Source organism: Narcine bancroftii, chromosome 1, assembly GCF_036971445.1.
Source record: "Narcine bancroftii isolate sNarBan1 chromosome 1, sNarBan1.hap1, whole genome shotgun sequence".
NCBI lineage: Eukaryota > Metazoa > Chordata > Chondrichthyes > Torpediniformes > Narcinidae > Narcine > Narcine bancroftii.
In genome coordinates this window covers 407,778,400-407,806,174 of record NC_091469.1, presented here as the reverse complement: position 1 = coordinate 407,806,174, position 27,775 = coordinate 407,778,400, and the positions used below count along the sequence as shown (strand labels likewise).

The 27,775-nt window shown below is 39.5% G+C and overlaps 1 protein-coding gene and 1 long non-coding RNA gene across 8 annotated transcripts in view; one reads left to right on the top strand and one right to left on the bottom strand.

Moving 5' to 3' along the window:
• The window catches only part of LOC138751513 (transcription factor Sp4-like), a 118,588-nt gene extending 115,872 nt beyond the window's left edge, over positions 1-2,716 (bottom strand). The window contains exons 1-3 of one of the 6 annotated variants that reach the window (XM_069913866.1): positions 2,422-2,716; positions 2,031-2,113; positions 35-1,685 (exon numbers count right to left, since the gene is read on the bottom strand). In XM_069913866.1, coding sequence (XP_069769967.1) covers positions 35-1,685; positions 2,031-2,113; positions 2,422-2,428 — 1,741 coding nt within the window. In that variant the 5' untranslated portion in view covers positions 2,429-2,716. Of the gene's footprint in view, positions 1-34; positions 1,686-2,030; positions 2,114-2,198; positions 2,218-2,305; positions 2,398-2,421 lie in introns of those variants that run through there. The other 5 variants (XM_069913865.1, XM_069913867.1, XM_069913861.1 and 2 more) reach the window with 5 other exon arrangements.
• Positions 222-27,750, top strand: LOC138751516 (uncharacterized). 2 transcript variants are annotated; one of them, XR_011350022.1, is made up of 2 exons: positions 222-1,287; positions 27,482-27,750. It is a non-coding gene; the product is annotated as an uncharacterized lncRNA (long non-coding RNA). The 2 variants fall into 2 exon arrangements; XR_011350023.1 differs by having other exon boundaries at positions 222-2,359.
• Positions 27,751-27,775: the final 25 nt, after the last annotated feature.

Here is a 27,775-nt window from a genome sequence, read left to right as displayed (position 1 = left end):
AATTATAATTATTTCAAAGAATAGTCAGTCATACCTGCTAGATTGGCAATGGCCACTGGTATTCCTTGCACCTGGACTCCACCTGAACTCAAACTCCCAATGTTGACTGTCTGGAGATTAGGAAGTTGGGTGGCACTTAGATTAATGGCACCGCCAGTAACAGTAACAGGTGTAATTTGGGCAATAGCAGTTCCACCAGAATTACTTGAAGACACAGGAGTCACAGTCATTTGCTGAGCATTTTGAATTTGGACACTTGACAGGTTCTGGATGTTTTGCAATTGAATGGTTTGCCAGTTGATCTGCCCAGATGGTGTCAGACTTGGTGCTCTGATAATCACCTGAGTTGGGTTCTGCATTGTTGATAGTTGTTGCTGGGCATTCGTTTGTCCTGCAACTGCACCACTTTGGATGGTCTGAAGGGCTTGGTGTGGGATTGTCTGAATAATCTGTTGCTGAATCGGAGAGGAATACTGTTGCTGAACCTGCTGTCCCACAGCCAACTGTACTTGATGAAGTTGACCATGTTCGGGCAAATTCTGCAACCCATTGGACTGAGAGATGTTTGCCCCTTCGCCTTCGGAGCCTGTCACGGCTGATGGTAGCTCCTCTTCGGTGCTCTCAGAACTTGAAGTCGTGCGGAAGATGGTCTGGGTCGTCTCGGAAGAATTTGCCAGCGAAGTAACAGAAGACAACGACAGGGAGGCGGTGGTAACACAGGTCGATGTGGAAGAGCAGGAGGAAGAAGGAGGAGGAGGAGTTGACGAAGGAGATTCGGGCATGCTGCTCAAAGAGGCGGTGGAAATGGGCGTGGAGACTATTTGATTCCCATTCGAGACCCCGCCGTCCGAAGGCTGGACAAACTGGATGGACCCTCCCCCAGCGGCGGCGGCCGCCAAGCTGTTTATAGGCACGGCCAGGGTCACACCGCCTCCTATATTAATTGGCAAAGTGGCGACCATCTGGGTCTGAGCCCCGGAAATGTTCACTCCCTGCAGCTGCAGCGGAATGGAGAGGCCCGGTCGGATCTGGATAGGGACGCTGGTGGGCGGTTGAGGAGCCGCAGTGTTTGGCGAGACTGTACTTGTCGAAGTCCCCCTGGACATCGGGCTGATGAGGGGGCCGTGACCAGCGGACAGGATTTGAATCTGCCCGTGCAAATCCTGCTGCAGATTGGCCGAGCTGATCTGGATCTGCTGCCCGTCTACTGTTTGCAGCTGCGGGATGACTTGATACTGAACGCTGTTGGAGGACCCGCCAGCAGTGGCTGCTGCGTTGACCACCATGGTAGGATTTGGGAGTGATTGCACTGGCACCACATTGTATTGCCCCGCTGCTGAGACAATGGGTCTGGCTTTGATGGGTGAACCCGTGCCATCTTGGACACTTGCAATATCGCCGTTGGTGGTGGCCGCGGCGGAGGTTGTGCTGGCAGACACCCCTTGGTGTGGGGTTACGCTCTCTTTCGTGGTTGCGGGGCCGGCGGCAATGATCTGCCAGCTGTTTCCACTAAGCTGGGCGGTCACAACCTCCAGTTGCTGCTGCTGAACCGCTCCTGAACTCTGGTCGATGAGCAATTGTCCGCTTTGCAGGGTGTTGGAGGCGGTCGCGCCGTCAGCCGGGCCCGGTGAACCGATCTTGCTGCAAGTCGCTGCGAGCAGGGCGAGAGGAGACGGCTGGGTGTCCTACCCACAGACACAGTGGGCGGGTTTAAAAAGGAAAGAGTGGGTGTGAATTTACATTAGTACAAAAAGGGGCTTCACTCAGGAAGTACAGAGTAACGAACATTGAAACACTTGCAATTCAATTAAAAAAAAGAACATCTGAAATCGTAAATGTTACAGTTTAAATCAGGAAGTGGCTGCACAGATCTGCAAGAAAAATGGCTTCACGTTCAAATGCAACATAGGCAAGTGGTGAGGGAAAATTAGTTAAACAGCAAGCAGTTGGTCGCAGAATTTTTTGGGGGTATATAACACGAAAAATAAAATGTTTGATACGCATCGTGTATTCCCATTTGGTTTTCATACCTGTGAGCCTGATGTTTTGATTTGCAAATAATCACCAGGTTTCCCTCCTTCAGTTAGGGTGGCCATACTTTCCTCCTTTTGATCTGTGAACGGAAAAAAAACAAATAATCATAACCAAATAATCCATTTTTATGATGCATTCGACTTTCACATAGTTGCTTCAATCACCCATCAATTCCCCGGGAGGGGAGGGGAAAAAAACAGAAACGTGGTTTGAAACCCGACCCAGTGGATACAAAGTAACACCCAAAAGAGGGTTGGCTCAGACAACTCACTACTGTAGATTCTTGTTGTCAAGCTGATCAATTTGCTGAAAGCTTGTCACCAAGGTAAATTGACTTATCCCTCTTGTTTTTTTTAAGGAGGGAGGGATAGAGGGAGGGTTACGTACCACTCATTCTGCATTGCTTAAGAAGGGAGGAAAAAAAAATAAGGCCAGTCCAAAATGTAGGCAGAACAAGGCAGGGCTGGCCCTTTCTTTCCACGAATGGCTGTTTGCGTAGGACGGAATAATCGGGTTCCTCTTGATTGACGGAAATGGAACTGGAAGGCGGCGCTTAGAATTCGGCCACAGACCAGCAACCCCCCGACGACTTGTCGTTCTCCGATCACTCGATTGGATTTGCGGCGGCGGCGGCTTGGTGCGCTGAGGCTGATGGGACTTGGAGTCGGGCCCGGCTGACATTTCCTCATGACGGGGAAAGCGGACCGCTGAAACTCCATGCCCCAGGAGCGCTGGGCGCCTGCGTGGGCCGTGCTCACGTGTTCCCGCCCTCGAGCGCGCCCTTCCCCCCCCCCCCTCCTCCCGTGGCGTAGGTAAGCTTGAGCGAAAATGAACAAAGGCGGTGCTTGAGGAGGTGGGAGATCTGGATGTCTGTGGAGTGTCAGGATTCGTGCCATCTGTTTCTTAAGTTTGAGCAACATTATGCAATATCCTCCAGCAGACGTGGGAGGAATGAGTGAATTCGGCTTTGCAATGTGCATGTAGGTGTGGATGGAGTGTTGTAATGTCTCCCGGGTTACCAAAGGACTGACATTTGAACGCTTTTATCATCGTTATTGTGCTGGCAAATGTTGCGACGTGTTTTCAGGTAGGGGAGAGGATTGAAGCCATGGCCCCGGGTTTGCTAGTGAGATGTCAGAGTTGTGGGGTTTGGTTCCTTGTGGATGGAAGTCTGCTCCCCCCCCCCCCCCCCCCCCCGGGTGATTTGGTGAGCTACTGTGTCCCTTGCTTATGCATGCCTTATTTTAAAAAAAAATATCCTTGAAGTGATCACGATCCACAAAACTCTTTTTTACACTGAACCATCTCCATCAAAATATGTGCAACTCATTAAATTTACAGTGGTCTTTCCCTCCCTCCCCCTCCAAAACCCATAAATAGTCAACATATACAATGCAACCATAAAACAATATTTTCACACAGTAAAATAAACAAGAAAAATGTGTCATCGATTTATTACACACTGAATCTAGTCGTTTTGTCTTATCATTTTCATTCTCATTTTAGGTGGTGGAGGTCCTAGGCAAAGCACTCTCTCTCTGATATGTTCCATGTATGGTTCCCAAATTTGCTCAAATATTGTGACTTAAATTGTATGTTATTTTTTCCAATTTTCATTTCCTGCATTGAGTTAACCATAAATTTGGCTACTTTATTCTTTTTACTTGTCTTTTCTCCAGTTTTATCCAACATTGGGTCTAAATTAAGGTTAAAATCCTCCTATCAATATATTTCTTTGTGTGTCTGCAATCTGCAAAAAAAATAGCCTTCATAAACTTTTGAACCTCCTCGTTAGGCGTAGATATATTTTGAGCAAATTCCAAAATTCTGAGTATATCTGACACTTTATCATTGCATACCTCTCTGCCAGATCTATTATTTCCTCCTCTATTTTGATTGGTACATTTTTGTTCACTAGTACGGCTACGCCTCTAGCTTTTGAGTTATAGGATGCTGCCATTACGTGTCCTACCCAGTCTCTCTTTAGTTTATGTTCCACTTCAGTTAGATGCGTTTCCTGCACAAATGCTATATCTGTTTTTTTCCTTCTTCAATAAATTTAGTAGCCTCTTCCTTTTAATTTGGTTATGTATTCCATTAATCTTTATAGTCATATAGTTCAATATGACCATCTTATATCTTGCTTACGACTTGCACATATCTTGCATATGACTTTGCCACCTTTTCCCCATTTTCATCTCTTTGTTTTCTATTATTACTCTTAATGTATGACAACACATTTAAGACATAAAGTACCCCCGCAGTTCCCACTTCCACTAATACCTTACCCCCCCGCCTCTGAGTTGACCCATATCCCTTTCCGGGCAACCACAACTCCCCTTTTCATTTGGATTGCAATCTTGTTTGCAGCGTCAACTGATTTTGCAGTGACAGTTATTCCCCCTCTACCCAGCCCTCTCCAGAAAACACTTTTTTTAATACATATAACAAAGCTCTCTCTCCTTTTTTTCCCCCCTTACTCCCTTCCTTCCCTTCTATTTTCCCTCTTTAGTTCTTTACATATACATTGTTTTTACATCTTTATATATACTTTATTGCCGTTCTTCATTCTTGTTACATCTCTTCATCTCTTCTCCTGTCCTGCAAACATTCTGTGAATTCTTGCACTTTCTCTGGATCTGAGAACAGTCTGTTTTGCTCCCTGGGTATAAATATTTTAAGCACAGCTGGATGTCTTAATGTGAATTTGTAACCTTTTTTCCATAAAGTTGATTTTGCTGAATTAAATTCCTTCCTCCTCTTTTAAGAGTTCAAAACTTGTGTGTGGGTAAAAAAATATTTTTTGACCCTTGTATTCCAATAGTTTCTTATCTTCTCTAATTTTATTCCTTGCCCGTTCCAGTATATTTTCTCTTGTCGTGTATCTCAAAAATTTTACTAAGATGGATCTTGGTTTTTGATGTGTCTGGTTTCGGAGCTAATGCTCTGTGTGCCCTTTCTATTTGCATTTCTTCCTGCATCCTTTTATAAATTCCTTCATGTCTGTGCCTTCTTCACCCTCCTTCAGGCCCACTATTTTTATATTGTTTCACCTACTATAATTTTCCAACGTATCAATTTTCTGAGATAACAACTCTTGTGACTCTTTAATTTTTTGTCACTTTCTTCCAATTTTTATCTTGTCATTTACTTCCATTTCTACAGCAGTTTCCTGCTCTTCCACATTCTCTTCTCTTTTCCCTATTTCTGTCATTACCAGTTCTAACCTTTGCATTTTATCTTCTTTTCATTTTCCTTTTAATTGCATCAAACTCTAATGACAACCATTCTTTTAATGATCTCATTTGTTCTTCAAAAAAGACTTTATCTATATTCTGTTCATCAGTTTTACCTTTTACTTATCTTTGTCCATCAGTTTTGCCTTCTATTTCTCTGTGAAGATCTTGGTCTTCTTCTTCCTCTTCTTCTGTGCCTGTATCTGCATTTTTCTTCTTCTCTTTGTGTCTGTGTCCCTTCTGTTTTTCCTGATGAGCTGCTTGTATCTTTGTTGGGCCTCTTGTTGCTGGTCCTCCCCTCCTGTGCTGCTCGTCTGTTGATCCTTGTCCTCCAGCTGAGAGCCCTGGTGTCGGGCGTCCCTCAGCTGCCCACTCTGTGACAGCCCGCTCCTCTGCTGAACCCCCCTCCCGCTGGTGTCCTCTTTCTCCTTTGATTGAGCAGTTACGCACTTTTGTTTGGCTCCGAGAGCCATTTTTGTAGTGCACCGGCTGGTGGGTCGCGACTCCGCAGAGCAGGCACTGACCTCGAGGGTCAGGTGCTCCTCGTCACCACAGTGTCCTGTTCCTTCGTGCAGGTAAGGCCTTCTTCTTTCTTCTCCAGAGACTTTTTTACTTTTTTTTTCCAGTTGTTCTTACTTCCTCCTTCTTGGAAGCCATCTTCTTTCTCTTTATATCTTTATCTTCTATTTCTTCTATTCAATTTTATTATTGTGCTTTGCTTTTTCCTAACTTTTCCTATTTTCCTGGAGAGGGATGGTTTTCCCGACTAGTCACTCCTTCGAAACTCATTCTTGACAGTGGAACATATTTCCTGGCAAGTTTTCAATGTTCAAATTTTTATATATATATTTATATATCTATATATATATATTTATATATCTATATATATATATTTATATATCTATATATATATATCTATTTATATATCTATATATATATATTTATATATCTATATATATATTTATATATCTATATATATATTTATATATCTATATATATATTTATATAGCTATTTATATATCTATATATATGTTTATATATCTATATATATGTTTATATATCTATATATATCTATATATATTTATATATCTATATATATCTATAGATATATATTTATATATATCTATATATATATTTATATATCTATATATATATCTATATATATATTTATATATCTATATATATGTTTATATATCTATATATCTATATTTATATATCTATATCTATATATCTATATAGATATATTTATATATCTATATATATATGTGTGTGTGTGTGTGTCATATACACGCATAAAAGAGACAAATGTAATTGAAGAAAGAAATGTAAACACATTGTACATTACAGACAAAATCAGTAATAAATAATGTGCAGAGTCCTTAAATGAGTCTCTGATAGAGGGTTCAGGAATCTGATAGTGGAGGGAGAACAACTGTTCATGAACCTGGTGGGAGTATTATTTTTAAAGGCAGAACATTAGAGGAAAAGGACAGTAATGTGATGGCAACTAAGCAATCATATAAGAGATTTATGCCAGTTTTGGAGTCTTATGAGCTACCTAGGGTGGAGCTGTTTGGTGCATTGAAGACTATTTTGAGGTGTACAAAATAATGCCAGGCAAAAATTGAGAAAAGGAATTTTGCCTCTTAGCAAGGTGTTTAACACCATGGGTGCATGAGTTAGAAGAGTAAAGAAAAATATTTTTCACTCAAAAGTAAATGGAATTCTGATTTTCATCATCTGAAAACGCTAGGTGGTACAAGCAATTTATTAAGAGTAAGATCTAAGTTCCAGGGTAAATAGGCTTTGTGAGATTACACCTGGAATATTGCATACTGTATAGAAGTGTAGTATGGAAACAGGCTCTTTGGCCCACTGTCCATGTGTTTGGCCCATATTCCTCTGAATCTTTTCTAGTCATGCACCAGTCTTAATGCTTTTGGTGCCAGAACAACAAATACAATTGTCTGCACTTCTACCACTTCTGAGAGCACATTCCATATATCCATCACCCTTTGTGTGAAGGTGCCCTTCAGCTTCCTTTTAAATAGTTCATCCGTCACCTTAAATCTATGATCTCTAGTTCTTCTTTCCCATATCTTGGACCTTATCTATGCCCCTCATGGTTTTATAAACCTCTGTCGGGTACTCTTTAATCTTACACTTCAGGGAGAAAAGTTCCAGCTTAACCAACCTCTCATCATAATTTAAGTCCTACCAGTTCAGTCAACATTCTTGTGAATCTTATCTTTACCCTTTCCACCTTAATTAAATACTTCCTATAGCTGGGTGACCAAAACTTACTCAATGTACAGTCAGTGTCCAGTTATATGACATCCCTACTCCTGAACTCAGTGCTCTAATTCAAATGCCTTCTGCATCTAGCCCCCCCCCCCCCCCCCCCTTTCCTTCCCACTCGCCTTAGTCCATCACCACTTTCATGGAACTGTATCTGTGACCCTGAGTCTCTTTGTTCCCCCACATTCCTCAGGTCTCTACCAGTCAATGGAATTTCTGCCCTGATTTAACCTTCCAAAGTTTAATCAGAATTAGGATTTATTGTCATGAACGAGTCATGAAATTCGTTGTTTTGTAGCAGCATCTTAATGTAAACATTCATATTATAACCATCTTACAACATTACTATATATTAAAAAAAAAAGATTATTCAGGAATCTGATGGTAGTGGGGGTGAAGCTGTCCTTGTGCAGTTGAGTACTTGTCTGTAGGCTCCTATACCTTTTTCCTGATGTAGCAGAGTGGAGGGCATGGCCTGGGTGGGACACAGCCAAGTTTTGTCTAGTTAATGTCCTCGATGGGGTGAAGTCTGGTGCCTGTGATGTCACAGGTCAATCAACAGGCCTCTAGAGTATATTCTTGTCTGAGAATTGGTGTCTTCATACCAGGCAGTGATTCCACCAGCCAGAATGCTCTGCATTGTACATCCGTAGAAGTTTGAGAGTCTTTGGTGACTTACGGAATCTCCTCAAACACTTTACATAGTATAGCAGCTGGTGAGCCGCCTTTGTGATTGCACCAGCATGGAAGCTCCAGGACAGATCCAAGGAGATGTTGACACCTAGCAATTTGAAGTTCTTGACTTTCTCCACAACTGAGCTCACGATGAGGACTGGGTCTTGTTCCCCTAACTTCCTCCTGAAGTCCACAATCATCTCCTTGGTTTTTCTGACATTGAGGGCAAGGTTGTTGCCTTACACTATTCAATGAGCTGATCTATCTCCCTCCTGTGCATTTCTTCATTGCTGTTTGTGATTCTGCCGACAACTGTGACATTGGCAAACTTGTAGATAGCATTGGAATCGTGCCCATGTCTATAATATCAGTATATCACTAATTTTGGTGTCATGTACAAACTTGCCAACCACACTAACCAGTTCTTTTTTTTAAATCATCTGACTGTATATATGCAACCAGACAAAAGATTGTTTCTCCAGACCACATTGCATGGACCTACAGAACATAATCACATCTGTACATAAAGATATAATTTAAATAACCATATATAAATATTTTGGGATAATTTACTTGGATACAGGATACTGTTAATCAATCCCACAGCCTGCAGAGGAAGCTTTTCCCTCATCTAATGGTCCTGATTTTGATGCCCCTGTCCCTCCTTAATGGTAATAGGTTAAAGGTACTGTATGCTGGACAGAAATGGTCCTGTATAATTCTTGAGCCCTATTTAAGCAATGCTCCAATAAATCGTGTCAGTTGAGGAAAGGGAGACCCAAGTGACCCTTTGGGCTAATTAGATGATCCTGTGTATTGATTTCTGGTCTGATGCTTTGCAACTACCACACCATGTACTTTCCATTCTCCACTAATGTGTAATGGAGAATGGTTAACTTTTATCATCCTGAAGGCCAAAATCGTCTCCTTTGTCCTGTCCACATTTAGACTTGGGTTGTTCTTGCACCATTTTACAAGCCTCTTTATAGGCTGACTCATGATTGTTGCCTATATTTGAATTGAATCAGTCAGTGCAGTTGTGAGTCAACAACATGAACAGTAATAGGCAGAGCGTGCAGTTTTGAGATGCGATATTGCTCAGTGCTGGGACTTCTTGCTGATGACTCCGACTAACTGTGTTCTTTTATACAAGAGGTCTAGAATCCAGTTGCATAGAGGGGTGTTGAGGTCAAACAAGGACAGTTTATCCACTAGCCTCTGAGATATTAATGTGTTTAATGCTGAAGTCATTGAACATCAGCATCATTCTCTCAGTGGTCAGGACAGAGTGGAGGGACAGGCTCTAACATCATCTGTGGACCGGTTTGGTCAATAGGTAAACTAGAATGAATTGAATGTTGCTGGAAGGTGCGATTTGATTTATTCCATTCCCAGTTGCTGAAAGCACTTCATGATCATAGAGGTCAGTGCCTCTGAATGGTAGTTATTTAGTCTAGTTACTGCCACTCTCTTGGGTATTGGGGTGATGATGCCTGTCCACGGAGCTGGTCACTGAGCTCGTATACTCATCAGTGGTGATTTTAGATGGCGACCTCCATAAATCTGTTCCAGTCCATGCTTTTGAAGCAATCTTGTAGTGCTGCTGTGGCTTCCTCTGGCCAATCATGCTCTACTTGTGAACTGGTTTGACTTGTTTTATCTGTGATCTGTATACAAGGATTAGCAGAATAGATATGTGGTCTGAGTATCCAAAGTGGGTGCTGGATGGGATTGGACAGACTTGTGTGCTCAAGGGGCATTTATTTAGACCAGGTCTAAGATGTTCTCTCTTCTGGTTGCAAAGTTGACATGTTGGAGCTTCAGCAGGAATGTGTTTGAGTTTCTGTGGCTGAAGTCACCAGAAAACAATCATACAATCATCAGAGCGAGTTGCCTGGGCTTCACAAATGGCTCCGTACAGCTATTTCAGTACTTTGCCAGCTTTTGCAGAAGGTGAAGCAACCACAGGTACATTGTCATCCAAGTTATTCATACAGATGACAAACAGTGGACCCAGCACCAATCCCTATGTCACACAACTGGTCACAAGCCTCTAATCCTCTGCCTCCACCCTCTTTCCCTACCATCAAGCCATTTTTGGATCTGATTAGCTAGCTCACCCCGAAGTCCACGCGATCTGACCTTACAGACTAGCCTATCATTGGGGGTTTTGTCAAATCCCTTGCTAAAGCCCATGAAGACAAAGTATACTACCCAGCTGCCATTCTTGGTTACCTCTAAAATAGACTCTGATTTATAAGACATAATTTCCCCACACAAAGCCACACTGGCTGTCCCTAATTAGTCTTGTTTTCTGAATGCAAGTTGGCAGTAATAGTTTTGGTCTCCTTATTCTAACAATGGATATTCTTATCAAAAAGAAAGTTCAGCTTGAATGGTTCGATGGATCATGGGAATACAATATGAGGAGAGGTGGAGTAAACCAGGTCTCTATACTCTAAAGTTAAGAGGAATGACAAGAGATTGTATTGAAAGTCACAACTTTTACAAGAATTACTATCGACCAGTGGCACTCAAATGCACTGTGAAGTGTTTTTTCAGAGGCTGATGTTGAAGCCTATCAGTTCCAGCCTGAGGAGCGATGTAGATCCATTCCACTTTGCATACTGCAGCAATGTTCTCCAGCAGATGCACTTCACTGACTCTACACAAAGCCCTGGAACACCTGGAGAGCAAAGATGCATTTATAAGGATGTTCTTCATCAACCTTTGATTCTTTATCATTTAATACCATCATCCCCTCAAAACTGATCAACAAACTGCAAAACCTGGCCACAATCAGTGAAGATTGGTAAAAACACCACCTCTCTAATCTCTATCAGTACCACGGGGCTGCATTCTTAGCCCCCTATCCTACTTGGTTTATATCTGTGGCTTGATACGACAGTAACTCCATCTATAAATTCACTGATGATACCACGGTAGTGGGTTATATAAAAAGGGGCAATGAATCAGCATACAGGAGGGAGTCTGAAAACTTGGCAAATGGTGCACCAAAATATCCTCTCACTCAGTGTCACCAAAACCAAGGAGCTGATTGTGGACTTTAGGAAGGGATCAGAGGTGGAGACAGTGAGCAAATTTAAATTCCTGGAAGTCACTATTTTGGAGACCTTTCCTGGACCCAACGCATCAATTCCATCATGAAGAAAGTATGTCAGCGCCTCTCCTTTCTCAGGAGTTTGTAGAGGTTTGGTATGACCTTGAAAATCTAGGCACATTTCTATAGATGTGTTGTGGAAAGTGTGCTGACAATATGGCTTGGTGTGGAGGCACTAATGCCTGTTGGCAGAAAATCTTGGAAAAGGTAGTGGGCACAGCTTAGTGCAACACAGGCAAAACTCTCCCTGCTCTTGAAAAAATATAAATGGAATACTGTGTTAGAAGAGCTCCAGCAATTATCAAGGATCCATACCACCCAAGCTATGCTGTTCTTGCTGCTGCCATCAGAAAAGAGAGATAGATACTACAAGATTCATACCATTAGGTTCAGGAACAGTTCCTACCCTTCCTAACAACAAACTCAATCATGGACTCATTTAAGGACTCTGACTTGGCACATTATTTATGAATGAATATTTTTCTGTAATGTAAAGTCATTTTGTTTCCATTTCTTTCTTTGTTCATATTTCTCTCTTTTGCACATCAGGACATACTTCAAGAGGGTGCAACTGCATTCTTGACTTTTCTCATCAGAAGACTGCAGTCAGTACTAGTTGGAAATAACATCTCCTCCTCACTGATTATCAACACAGACGCACCTCAAGAATGTGTGCTTAGCCTGCTACTCTACTCATGATACACCCATGATTATGTGGCCAGGCACAATTCTGTTGCTATTTACAAATTTGCTGATGATGCCACAGTTTTTGTCAGAATCACAAACTGCAATGAGAAATTGCACAGGAGGGAGATAGAGCAGCTTATTGAATGGTATCACGCCGACAATCTTTCACTCAACCTCAGCAAAACCAAGGAGATGATGGTGGACATCAGGAAGAAGTCGTGGGAAAATGACCCAGTCCTCATCGAGAGCTCAGTTGTGGAAAGGGTCAATAACTTCAAATTCCTAGGTGTCGACCTCTCCGAGGATCTGCATGTCGATGCAATCACGAAGAAGGCTCGCCAACGGCTATACTTTGTGAGGTGCTTGAGGAGATTCGGTATGTCACCAAAGACTCTCAAAAGCCTATACAGGTGTACTGTGAGAACATTTTGGCTAGTGGCATCACTGTCTGGTATGGAGATGTCAACTCTCACAGCAAGAAAAAACTGAAGCAAGTTGTTAACTCGGCCTATGACAGCCTTCACTCTATCGAGGACATCTACAAGAGGCAGTGTCTTAGCAAAGCAGCCTTTAACCTCAGAGACCCCCACTACCCAGGCCATGTCCTTTTACTCTGTTACAATTGAGGAAAAAGGTATCGAAGCCTAAAGACGAGCACTCAGTGGCACAAGGACAGCATCTTCACCATTGCCATCAGATTCCTGAATAATCAATGAACCAAAGATACTTCCTTACTTTTTGTGTGCTATTGTTAACAATTAATTGTTGCAAGGGTGGTTTATATGAATGTTGCTGCAAAACATTGAATTTCATGACTTGTTCATGACAGTAAGTTCTGATTCTGATATCTTTTCGTGACAACGGTTTTTTGCACAAGTGATGAGTAGAAATTCTGCCTGGCCTGGAGGAAAAAGGATCCCAGAGTTGTACATGATGTCATATATGTACTCTGAAAATAAATCTGAACTTTGACAGGCTTCTTGTAGATTGGATATTTTCCCTGACTGACCAGTGGTGCAATCTGGCAATACAGTTACTGTATTAGAAAGTGCAAAGCTATTACAATGCCAGTGACCAGGGTTTGAATCCAGTGCTGCCTGTATGGAATTTCTATGCTCTTCTTGTATCTACTTGGGTTTCTTCCGAGTACTCCGGTTTCCTCACACCCTTCAAAAAAAAAACAAGTATGGGTTTGTAGATTAATTGGTGCATTGGGCAGCAAGGGTAAGGGCCTGTTGCCGTGCTGTATGTCTAAATTAAAAAAAAACTTTAAAATAAAATTAGGAATTATCCATTTAGGATTATGCTGAGTAGATTTTTTTCCTCTTGCAGTGAATCTGAAAAAATAAAAAAGCCTTAAGGTTGTATGTACCCAAATATTTGATGTTAGCAGTTTAAATTGAATTATCCAAAAGGATTTAAGATCTTGCAAGAATACAAAACTATGATTAAAGTTCGACATGCTAAAATATTATTTATTCATTTAGGCTCCTTTTTGAATTATTTTCATAACTCTTAATGATAAATAATCTGTGATTCTCATGGATTTGCACTTTTAATTTTTACTTGTAGTGTACTCCCTTTTGATATTAGGTATGCAACTTTGGAATAGTTTGGATTATAATTTTTAAAATTATTTTTGTTTTATTTTTTTAAATTTTATCTTTGAATTAATAGTATTGCATAATGTAAGAATTTTTCTGTTATAGTGAGTTTGCTCACTTTGTTACAGTTATATCATTGTTAATATTACTTAAGAGTTAACTCTAAATAACTCTTCCTTCGACTCATCCCACTTCCACGAAATCAAAAGAGTAGCCATGGGTACTCCTGCCTGTTTGTGGGCTTTGTGAAGCAAACCATGTTGCAAGCCAACACAGGCAAGATGCCCCACCCCCCCCCCAATACTTTCTCTGATATTGATGGCTACATCAGGGCTGCCTTATGCATCTATGATGAGCTAGTCAACTTCATTCACTTCACTGCCAACCTGGTCTATCTTCAACAACACTCTCCATTTTCTTGATCTCTCTAGCCCCCTTCACAAGCAAGTGGTCCCAGAAATTAACTGCCAATTGGCCTTTAAAGTGCCTAGTGTGAAAGCAAAATCATCTCAACACCAGTGTTGGATGACATCATCTCACTCCAGGGATTAATGGCCTCGACTCCTAATGCAGTCCCCGGAGTCTGTAGATGCTGGTGTTGCAATCAGGCAAGTGTGAAACACTTGCGTGAGTGCAGAAACTTGAAGGAAGAAAAGATTGAAGATATAAACCTTGCTGTGGGGAAAGTTGCAGTGAGAGAGCGAGAGGAAATAAACAGCATAGTGGACGATTTTTAAACAGCGTGGGAAAGTTAGTAGCGCTGTAGTGCACAATTTATAAAGACCGTGGGGGGATAGAGCAAGGCAGACCCGACTTTCCAGAATTCTGTGCAGCAGAGAAACCCCTCCATGAATGCTCCGTTAATGCAACCAGGCATACAGCCCTTTCTCTGCCACACAGAATTCTGGGAGGGCAGGTCCACCATCGCTTTTTACCATGGTATTTATAAATTGTAACACGATAGTGCTACCAACTTTCCCTAGTTAAATAAATTGTGCGCTGTAGTGCTACACTATATAAATTAAGTGTGATAGCTCTATCAATTTTCCCATCATGTTTAAAAATTATCCGCTATTGCTATTTATTGCTAGCACTTTCCCACAGTCCCTTTATAAATGTTTATATAGGTCAGCACAACACTGGCTAAAGGGCTCATACTGAGCTGTACATAAAACTTAATTATGTGATAATTAGGCATGATTAATTTTAGGGCAGGTCCACCATCGCTCGATGCATCATGATGTCACTTGTAGAAGGTAGAACAGTTCTAACTCCAGGGATGACTCCTTGCAAGTGTGCAAGTGTTTAGTGTCCCAGTTAGCAGTGGTCAAGTGTGAAAAGCTAAAGCCCCCATTCATATCCCAGGACAGTGAACTGCCAACTTAGTGGGATGCAAGTGTGAAAGGGGCACCATTCTCTATCTTGGAAGATAAGATTTCCACTGACATATTTTACAAACTCACCAACATCCACAACTACCTCAACTGGACTTCCTTACACCCTGTCCTTTGCAAGGATTCTATTCCCTTCTTGCAATTTCTCCATCTGCGCCTTATCTGCTACCAGGATGAGGTCTTCCAGTCCAGATCTTCTGAAATGTCTACCTTTCACAAATGGGGCTTCCCCCTCCCCCCTGCACCCTCCAACTCGATCAACTCAGCCACCCACATCTCCTCCATTTCCCACTCATTTGCCTTGGTCTCCTGTGCCCTAGACGCAACAAATATAGAATCCCCTTCATGCTCACCTATCACCCCATCAGCCTCTGCATCCAACACATCATCCACCAGAATTTCTGGCACTTACTACAGGATCCCACCACCAGACATATTTTTCCCTCTCAATCTTCTACAGGGACTGCTCCCTCCATGTCCTCCTTATCCACTCATCCCTCCCCACCCATCACACCCCGGCACCTTTCTCTGTGCCTTCAGGAGGTGCAACACTTGTGCTCACACCTCTTCTCTCACCATGGTCTAGGGCCCTAAACAGTCCTTTCAAGTGAAGCAACACTTCACCTGTACATCCAGAGGACTTGTTTACTGCATCCGGTGCACCCTTTGTGGCATTCTCTACATCAAAGAGACCAGTTGCAGACTGATAGATCACTTCGCTCAGCACCTCCGCTCCGTTTACAAGCACAGCAACCTCCCAGTGCCCATCCATTTTAATTCCGGATCAACTCCTGTGCTTACATGCCTGCTCATGGCCTTGTGTACTGTCCCACTCTGACCACCCGTAGAATGGAGAAACAACACTTTATTTTCCATCTGGACATCCTCTAGCCACATGGCATTACTGCTTTCCATTAAACCTGCTTACCTTTTCTTTCCCCTCCCTCCTTTCTCAACCTATCATCTGTCTTTGCCACCTCCCCTTCCTACTCTTTTGTTCAGACACTTGCCAGCATTTTCTCATACTTTGATAAAGGGCTCAAGCCTAAAACATGGGTTCTGTATCTTTATCTTTGCTACGTAAAGACCATTGTTTAACCTGCTGAGCTTCAACCACGGAGCCGACAGAATTTTTTGATTTTCTTTCATGATGCATCAATCTTTATATATTCTTGTATAAAAATTTAATAAAAATATTGAAAAAGAAAATAAATAGTTTGATTACTTCTGAGCACAAATTTAAGTAACAATATCAAGTTCATTCAAATGCTGAATCAGTGAACACTACAGTACAAAAACAGGCCCTTTGGTCCACCTAAGATGTGCTGAACTATTATTCCACCTAGTCCACTTGACTCACATCTGGACCATAGTCTTCCATACCACTCGTATCCATTTTCTTTTAAATGTCAAAATCGAACCTGCATCTACTGCTTCTGCTGGCAGCTCGTTCCACACTTTCACCACCCTCTGAGTGAAGAAGTTCCCCCTAATATTCCCCTTTAACATTTTACCTTTCACTCTTAACGCTTGTCCTCTGTGTGGGGGGAAAAGCCTGTTTACATTTACCCTATTTATACCCTGAATAATTTTTTGGAATCCAATCAAACCTCCCCTCTTTGTCTGATGCTCTAGGAAATAAGGTCCTAAACTATTCAACCTTGCCCTACAACTTTGAAGAACAGGCTATATCCTTTCCAAATTTTACTGTATTATTTAAATAATATTGAAATCTTTCCTGCAAGTAAATGACCTAAATTATATACAATGCTCCCAATTTGGCCTTAAAAATATTTTAAGCAACTCCTACATAACATCCCAACTCCTGAATTCAATATACTTTGATTTATGAAGGTAATGTATCAAAAGCTCTCTTTACCACTCTGTCTACTCATGACACCATTTTCAAGGATATGTTTGTCATTGTCCCATGCACCAGGCTCTGCATCCTACATAGCATATTATCTGCCTCAATTTCCATCACCTACAGCAGGATCCCACCACCAGATACATCTTCCCCTCTCTGCCTTGTGTAGGGACCACTCTTTCCATGACTTCCTCATCCCTTCCCACTCTCGCCCCCTTGGCATCTTCCCCTGTGACTGTAGGAAGTGCCACACTTGTGCCCATACCTCCTTCCTTCCCACCATTTGGGGCCCCAATCAGTCCTTCCAAGTAAAGCAACACTTGTGAATCTGTAGGAGTGATCTTTTCTATCTGGTGCTTCCATTGTGGCCTTCTCTACATCGGAGAGACTGGACACAGATGGAGAGATCACTTCGTTGAGCACATTCCCTTTGTCCACATCAATGACAGAGAACTCCCAGTGTTCAACCATTTTCAATTCTGTGCCCCACTCCTGTGCCTACGTGTCTGTCCATAGCACTACCAAACAAGGGATAACCTAAATTTGAGGAGGAACCTAATATTCCATCTGGTGACTCTCCAACTGGATGGCATTAACATCAATTTCTACAGTTACTGCTGGACCACTTCTCATTTTACCTCTCTCCCTTATCACTCTGTTTCCTTCCCTCACAATTCACAAAGTTATCCTCCCCACCCCCTTATTCACCTATTACCTCTTGCCTGTGGTCCTCCTGCCTCCCCCTCCCTCCCCAACCACCATTTTATTCAGACTTCTACCTACATTTTGCTCATACCTTGATGAAGGGCTCCAGTCTAAAACATTGGTTATATATCTTTATATTTGCTTTCTAAAGTAGGCTGTTTGACCTGCTGAGTTTCTCCAGCTTGGTATTTTTACCACTTTCATGGAGTTGTGTATTTGTATTCCCAGATCCCTCTGTTTTGCCACACTCTGCAGTTCCCTACTGTTTACCGTTAAAGCCTTGGTTAGCTCTCCCAAAGTACAGTATAGCACCTCTCAATTGTCTGCATTAAATTTCATCTGCCATTTTGTCAATTTTTCCACCTGGTTGAGATCCTGCTGCAAGCTTTGAAACCCTTTTTTTTTTAAACTTTATTTATTCGTTCAAAAAACAAATAGTACATAACATATACAACAATTAACCCTAAACATGAACGTTATTTTTTATATATAGAGAAAAAAAAAGAAAAGAACCCCTCCCCCCTTCAGCCAACTCTCTTAAGGAGAGCCATAAAGAAAGAAAAAAGAAAACATATTTAAAAAAAATTAAGCATACATATTAAGATCTAATCAATATAAATTGAAATGTAAATATTCTGAATATAACAACCACTTATTAATAAAAAACTATAATTATCATGTGAAATGTAATTTTTTCCATTATTAAACAATATTTCATCTCATTATGCCATCTATTAATATCAATCATATTTGTACCTTTCCATGTACTAGCAAATCATTTTTTCGCTACAGATAAAGCTAAATATACAAAAGCAAGTTGAAACTTGTCTAATCCCAAACCTTTCAAAGGTTTCAAACTACCCAGTAAAAACACTGTCGGATCTATGAGTACTTTAATCTTATACAGGTATTCTAAAAACAATTGAATTTTCTTCCAAAAAGATTGTATATGTATACATGACCAAACAGCATGAAAAAAAAGTTCCAACAGAATTACCACATCTAAAACACAAATCTGATTCATGAAAACCATACTTTTTAAATTTTTCAGGTGTTAAGTATAATTGATGTAAAAAATTATAGTTAATCATTACATAATGTGCATTTATCAATCTAGTTACACTATCATAACAAATATCTAACTAATCATCCTCTGGAAAAATAAAACCACTATCCGCTTCCCATTTACTTTTAGACCTATCCCAACTCTTTTTATCCATACCATCCTGTAATATTTGATACATAGATGAAATATAACCCTTCTCTGGCACCTTCATAAGAAAAATCTCAAATTTAGTCATTTCAGGTAAAATCATATCTCTACCAAACATACATTTTACCAAAGATTGAATTTGATAATAGAGAAACAAATAATTCTTATCAATACCAAAACTGTCCCTCATCTGATTAAAAGATAAAAATTTACCCTCTTTAAAACAATATCCCAAATTTTTCACACCTTTTTAATCTCCAGTGCAATAAACTTTGATTATGTATTGAAAAAGAAATAAGTTGATTATTATACAACGGAGTCAAAGCCGATAGTTCACCCCTAGAGTCCATCATTTTATTTTTATTAATCCATAACTTCATTAAATGTTTTAATATAGGCACATTATATTGCTGTAACAAATTTATATTCCATCTAAACAAAAATTGATGTATTTCAAATTCAGAAATATTAGCCATCTCAATTTTGGCCCAACAAGGAGGCCGTTCCAAATCCATCAATGAACTAATAAATTTAAGTTGGGCTGCTTCATAATAATTTTGAAAATGTGGTAAACGTAATCCCACTAACTCATATTTCCAAGTTAATTTATTCAAAGCTACTCTCGAAAATTTACCTCTCCATAAAAACTCCCTAACCATTTAATTCAAATCTCGAAAAAAATATTATCAAGTAAATACGGAATAGATTGAAACAAATATTGCATATGTGGAAAAATATTCATCTTAATTGTATTTATCCTACCCAATAAATTAATAGGTAAATCTTTCCATTTAATTAAATCAGTTTTAATTTTTTTTATTAACAGAACATAATTTATATAAAGATTGATAATTAACATTCAAAATTATACAAAAATATTTAATTCGATCAGTCCATTTCAAATTAATAATATTCTTATAAACTGAATAATCTCCTTCACTTACCGGTAATATTTCACTCTTTTCCCAATTAACTTTATATCCAGAAAGACATCCATATTTTGCATCCTTCAAGTGTGAAAGTGACTGAGCTGGGTTTGTTAAATACACCAATACATCATCAGCAAATAAATTAATTTTGTATTCCTCATCTATAACTTTCATACTTTGTATCTGTGTATTTTCTTATCAGCTGTGCTAAAGGTTCAATCACTAACGCAAACAAAGCTGGTGATAAAGGACAACCTTGACGAGTGATCGAGTCAATTTAAAAGGTTCTGAAATCAAGCCATTCATCAATACTCTAGCTACCGGTTTACTATATAAAGCCTTAATCCAACCAATAAAGAAAGGACCAAACTTAAATTTCTCTAGAACTTTAAACAAAAAATTCCACTCAACTCTATCAAATGCTTTTTCTGCATCTAAAGATATCACCATCGGGTAATCTGAAGATTGTCGAAATCTATTAATCAAACTAATCACGCGCAGAATATTATCTGAAGCATATCTATTCTTTATAAAACCTGTTTGATCCATATGAATCAACTTAGGTAAAAATTTAGCCAATCTATTTGCTAATATTTTAGCTATTATTTTATAATCTACATTTAATAACGAAATTGGTCTATATGAAGATACTTTCAAAGGAACTCTATTTTTTTGGGGATTATTGTAATTAAAGCACTAGAACAAGACTCAGGTAATTCATAATGTTCTCCAACTTGACGTAATACATCCCCAAATACTGCAGAGAAATCATCATAAAAAATTTTATAAAATTCAACCAGAAATCCATCATCACCAGGCGATTTACCGTTTGGCATTTCCATCATAGCCATTTTAATTTCCGAATCAGTAAATGGTTCTTCTAACTCCTGTATATCTGTATCCTCTAATATCGGTAAATTCAACTGTGATAGAAAAAGATCAATCGATCCAGTTTCTTGTTTGTCTTCAGATGTATATAACTTTTTATAAAATGAACAAAATTCATCATTAATCTCACGAGGTTTATAAGTAATAAGAGAATTCTGTTCAACAGCATTAATAGTCCTCGATATCTGTTCTTTCTTTAATTGCCATGCCAATACTTTATGTGTTTTCTCTCCCCATTCATAATACCGTTGTTTAGTCCTATTAATCACACATTCAAATTGATAAGATTGCAAAGTATTATATTCAATTTCAACCCAGATAATTCTATTTTCTGATCTTCTGTAGCATCTTTCTGGAATTCCTTTTCAACTCATCAATCTGTTTCTCTAATTTAAGACTCTGATTTAATCGATTCTTTTTTATTTTAGAAGTATAACTAATTATTTGTCCTCGCAAATAAGCTTTCATAGCATCCCATAATACAAACTTACTTTGAACAGAATTAGAATTTTCTTTAAAAAAAATTAATTTGTTTTTTCAAAAAATCAATAAATTCCGTATTTTTTAACAACATAGTATTAAACCTCCAAAGATAGGCCACTTGAATTTTCTCAGAAGTTGCGTATGTAAAATATAACAAAGAATGATCTGAAATCACCCTACTTTTATATTCCGCTTGTTGTATCTTCCCTTGTAAATGTGCCGATACTAAAAAAAAGTCAATGCTTGAAAACGATTCATGTCTAAATGAATAAAAGGAGAAATCTTTCTCTGTTGGATCAAGACATCTCCAAATATCTACTAAATTAAGATCTTTCATTAATGCTTGAACCTGAACTGCCATCTTAGATTTCTTAACTTTCTTCGGAGATTTATCTAATAAAGGTTTCAAAACACAATTAAAATCACCACCAACGAAAATATTATCATTACCCTGACCCAAATATAAAAATGCATCTGAAATAAATATTTCATCATGTACATTTGGGGCATAAATATTAAGTAAAGTCCAAAATTCACTAAAAATCTTACAATTCAATTTAAGAATACATCCTGCCTTTTCCTCCATTGATTGTAATTCAAAAGATAAATTTTTATGTATCAAAATTGCTATGCCTTTAGCCCGAGAATTAAATGAAGAAGAATATACATGCCCAACCCAGTCCCTCTTTAATTTCATACTTTCCTTCAGTTTCAAATGTGTTTCTTGTAAAAAAGCAACATCAATTTTCATTTTCTTAATATATGCCAAGACTCGCTTATGCTTGATCGGACTGTTTAAACCTCCAACATTAAAAGTAGCAAACCTCAACATTGACATATCTACTATTGTTACTAAATACCAATAATATCTTTATATGAAAACTCAAATGAACGTATATAGGCCCTGCAGTAGGAGAAATAAAATCACAAATTAAAAGCTAACGAAAATGAAAATAAAAAAAATCCCCCCCTCAAAAAAAACTACCAAAATATAGTAATCCCTAAACAAAAATTGGGTGTGGGTCACCCACCAGTGGCTGTTGACTAGTAAAGAACTTAGAGCAAATCTCTCCCTCCCCAGCCAAACAGTCAATAACATCAAAATATCATAATAACAAGAAAAAGTAGAATAAGAATAAGAAAATTCTTCTATTCATCCAAGAGATTCCAATCTTGGAGATCCCATTTCAGAAAAAGTTGGACTCTTTCCATTCCCATTTTTCTTATTTCTGCCATTCCTTCCGTTTCCAGAACAAGCAGATTTTTCTTTAGGAGACAATGGTGAACTAAGTCTTTGTCCTCTTATATCTGGCAATGAATCAGCAAAAATCATTGCTTCACGATCATTCTCAAAAAACTGAAATTGATGGTCTCCATAAAACACCTTCAACACTGCCGGGTAGTGAAAAGTAGACTTATGACCTTTACGCCACAAAACTTCTTTAACTGGATTAAATTGACGTCGACGTTAACCATATAACCACTTACAGCACAGAACAGGCCAGTTCGCCCCTACTAGTCCATGTTGTAACAAATCCCCACCCTCCTAGTCCGACTAACCAGCACCCGGCCCATACCCCTCCAGTCCTCTCCTCTCCGTGTAACTATCCAGTCTATCCTTAAATGTAACCAATGATCCCGCCTCAACCACGTCTGCCGGAAGCTCATTCCACATCCCTACCACCCTTTGCGTAAAGAAATTTCCCCTCATGTTCCCCTTATCATTTTTCCCCTTCAATCTTAAACCATGCCCTCTAGTTTGAATCTCCCCCACTCTTAATTGAAAAAGCCTATCCACATTTACTCTGTCTGTCCCTTTTAAAATATTAAACACCTCTATCAAGTCCCCCCTCAATCTTCTGCGCTCCAGAGAAAAAAGCCCTAGTCTGCACAACCTTTCCCTGTAACTCAAACCTTGAAATCCTGTCAACATTCTCGTGAACCTTCTCTGTACTCTCTATATTTTGTTTATATCTTTCCTATAATTTGGTGACCAAAACTGTACACAGTACTCGAAATTTGGCCTCACCAATGCCTTGTACAATTTCATCATAACATCCCTACTCTTGAATTCAATACTCCGATTTATGAAGACCAACATTCCAAATGCCTTCTTCACCACACCATCTACCTGAGTATCAGCCTTGAGGGTACTATTTACCATCACTCCTAAATCCCTTTGTTGCTCTGCACATCTCAATAGCCTACCACTTAATGCATATGACCTATTTAGATTTGCCTTTCCAAAATGTAACACCTCACACTTATCTGTATTAAATTCCATCAGCCATTTCTCAGCCCACACCTCCAGCCTTCCTAAATCACCTTTTAATCTACGGTAATCTTCCTCACTGTCCACAACACCACCAATCTTTGTATCATCCGCAAACTTGCTTATCCATTTCTCACCCCTACTTCCAGATCGTTAATATATATAACAAACAATAGTGGACCCAGGACCGATCCCTGAGGAACTCCACTAGTCACTGGCCTCCAATTGGACAAACAATTTTCTACCACTACTCTCTGACACCTCCCATCCAACCATTACTGGATCCATTTCACTACTTCCTTATTTATACCTAATGCCTCCACCTTTTTTCCTAACCTCCTGTGGGGAACTTTGTCAAAAGCTTTACTAAAGTCTAAATAGACAACATCCACAGCTTTCCCATCAACCTTTTTTGTAACCCCCCTCGAAAAACTCAATTAGGTTTGTCAAGCATGATCTACCCCTGACAAAACCATGCTGATTACTCCCTAGCAATCCCTGTACCTCCAAATATTTGTAAATACCATCCCTCAGAACACTTTCCATCAACTTGCCCAGCACAGTCGTCAGATTCACGGGCCTATAATTCCCAGGTTTACATTTGGACCCTTTCTTAAACACCGGAACCACATGCGCCACCCTCCAATCCTTTGGCACTACCCCCGTGACCAGTGACATCCTAAATATCTCTGTTAATGGCCCCACTATTTGTCCACAAGCCTCCCTGAGTGTCCTTGGGAATATTTTGTCTGGTCCCGGAGAATTATCCACCTTTATCTTTTTCAACACAGCCATCACTACCTCCTCAGTTATCCTTATATGCTTCATGACCTCCCCACTATTTTTCTTTACTTCAACTGGTTCAATATTTTTTTCCCTAGTGAATACCGAGGCAAAGAAATCATTCAAAATTTCCACCATTTCCTCTGACTCCTCACTCAGCCTACCTTCGCTATCTACAAGGGGTCCAATTTTATCCCTCACTAATCTTTTACTTTTAATATACCTATAGAAACCCTTTGGATTTATTTTTACTCTGTCTGCCAAAGCCTCTTCGTGCCTTTTTTTTGGCCTTTCTAATTTCTTTCTTAAGATTCCTTCTACACTCCTTGTAGTCCTCCTTCAAACTCTCAGCTCCCTGCTCTTTATACCTCTTGTACACCTCCCTTTTTCTCCTAACCAAATTTCCAATATTCCTCGAAAACCAAGCCTCCTTATGACTTCCAGCCTTTCCTTTGATCCTCACCGGGACATATCTACTCTGTACCCTCAAAATTTCTTTTTTGAATATCCTCCATTTTTCATTTACATCCTTACCTGAAAATATCCTATCCCACTCAATACTCCCCAAATCCCTGAATCACCTCTTGACTCAAGTCAGGATTAAAAAAAACTCTGCTATTCTGAATCAATAACGGAGTTTGTCGTTGTCTTGCATTTTGCACTGCTAGTCGAAGTATTGCTTCTCTGTCCAAATAATTCAAACATCAAATTATTACCGGTCTTGGTGGTTGACCAGATAAAGGTATTCTTTTTAACGCTCTATGAGCTCTTTCCAGTACCAAGCCTCCAGAAAAAAATTCTTGCCCTAATTCTTGTGGGATCCAGTCTTTAAAAAAATGAAGAGGATCTTGTCCTTCTATACCTTCTGGCAAACCAACAATTTTCACATTATTCCTTCTACTTTGATTCTCCAAGTAGTCTATTTTCCTCTAACTCCTTCTCACGTTCCCCCAATTCTATGACTGATTTTTCAACCATATAACCATATAAACGTTTACAGCACCTTCAACACTTTTTCTGTGTTAGAAACCACTTGTTGTTTACAGTCCAAAAAAGTAGTCTGAATTTTTAAAAAATTCTTCATAAGATGCATCTACACGTGCTTTAACTGTATTCAATTCTGAACTAATCATTTGAGCCATCTCATTCATTAAAGGCTGAATGACTGCATTTAGTTGCTTACACTGTAAATCAGAAAAACTCAGCCCTGCTTTCTCTGACGCAGTGGCACAACCAGGTAACTGCAGCTCCTGCTGCAACTCAATAAAAGCCATTTTAAACGTTTTACTGCGGGTCTGGACTCCCAGCGACGGCACCCCGACTTCCTCAGGAGGTCGCCGCTGGTCTCCCCCCACAGCTCGTTGTTTTTTTCGCAAAATCACGAAGGAAAGCGATATCTTCAGGTTGAAATGCTTCCTGATGCATTTCAAACAATGGAGTCGTCTTCCACCGTGCTTCCTCCGTTAAAATCGAAAGGCTTCCAGAATCGGGATCCACTTCTTGGGAACATGCACCTTCTTCCAGAGAACAGGTAATTTTGAAACCCTTTTTTTGCTGTTCACTGCACCCCTACTCTTAGTGTCTTCTGCAAATTTGCTGATTCCATCTACCACATTATCATCTATATAGATAACAAACAATAATGAACCCAGCACTGATCCCTGAGGCAGACCACTCGTCACAGTCCTCCAGTCAGAGAGACACTTATGTATGATCACTCTCTGGCTTTTCATACAAAGTTAATGTCTAATTTACTACCTCATGTTGAATATTGATTGACTGAACCTTCTTGACCAATCTCCCATGTCGAGCATGACAAAGACCTTAATAAAGTCCATGTAGATTGGAGTCATTGCCTTTCCTTCATCAACTTTCCTAGTTATCTCTCTTTAAAAAAAAACTGTAAGATTGGGTGGACATGACCTACCATGCCCAAAGCTATGTGGTATCCCTAATCAGTCCCTGTTTTTCAAGTACTTATAATTCTGGTCTTGTCCGATGTCTTTCAATAATTTACACACTGCTGATGTCATGCTGACTGACCTGTAATTAGTTGGATTATTCTTCGAGCCTTTCTTGAACAATGAACATTAGCTATTCTCCAAACCTCTGGCAACTCACCTATGATTACAGTGTTTTAAAAACATTTGATGCAACCTCTGCAAATCTACACTTGGCTCCCACAAGGACCAAATAAATATCTTGTCAGGCTCTGGGGACTTATCCACCTTTATTTACCTGAAGAGAGCAAACACTGCAATCTGTATCAGGTCCATGAAGAATTAACTAGAATAAGAATTCGAATTTAATTATGTGATGAAACTAGGTTTGTTCTCTTTGGAGTAAAGGAGATTATAAGAAGATTTGACAAAGGTGATTAAAAAACTCTTGGAGAGGTTTGAAAGAGTAAGTAACAAGAGAAACTTTTCAATCGCAAAACATCTGGAATTGGAACACAAATTATGGTGATTAGCAAAAGAACCAAGGTAACATGTGGAAACAATCTTTTACACAGCAAGTTGTGATATGAAATACACTGCCTGAATGGGTGGTGGAAATGGATTTAAAAGGAAATTGGATAAATACTTGAAAAGAAAACATTTTCAGCATAATGGGTGGAGAAGAACAAATTGTTCTATCAACAAACTGATACAGCCATGATGAGCTGAATTGGTTTGTTCACTAGAATCATTCACTGATATTTGCTTTTCAACTATGTATTTCTTTGCAATGTACCAAATTTAAAAAAAAGTTAAGCTATTGTATAAGTACATATTTTGTATTAAAAGTACTGTATAGTGGTCCCTGCTCCCAGCGGCAGCCCGAGGTCTCCGAGTTACAACCAACTCGTCGGTCCCAATTATAGTCATAAATGGGGGACTACCTGTAGTGTTTTGCATCTTGCAGTGTAGCCTCTTTATTTCTGTTCATGAAGTCTTATTCTGACAATAGTCATTAATGTATCCATGCCCACCTCCTGAAGAGTATTTCTGATCTGTCAGTAAGGCGTTAGGGGATTTTTCTTAATTAGGATGAGAATTCTTTTGTAATTAGCAGTGGAGGTCTTCCTTGGAATACCACCTGGTATTCCTTATGGTAGACAAAACTTAAAGAATTTCATGTATGTTACATTCTAAATGTAGTTATACATAACAATAATAGAAACTACCTTCCCTTTGTGATTTCTGAGCTCACCAGTGCACTCTTTCTTCTTAATGTTGTTCCAAACTGTTGCTTTTGGTAATCCTAAGATTTGGGTGATGTCTCTTACTGTTTTAATCTTGTGTTTCAGCCTCGTAATGGCTTCTTTGACTTTCACTGGCACAACTCTGGTCCTCTTGTTGAAAACTGGAAACTTCAGACTCAGAAGATGATCACAATCCTAGCTCTTTTATACCTGCACCAATGAAGCAATTAAACATACCCGAGTAATCACAAACACCCATGAAACCAAATGTCCCAAACATTATGGTGCCTTGAAAAATGAGGGGACTATATATATTTTTTTTAAAGGCCAAACCAAAATGTATACAAATAACCTTGAATAAAATCTGAAATGTGCACTTTGATTATGTATGAATTATTT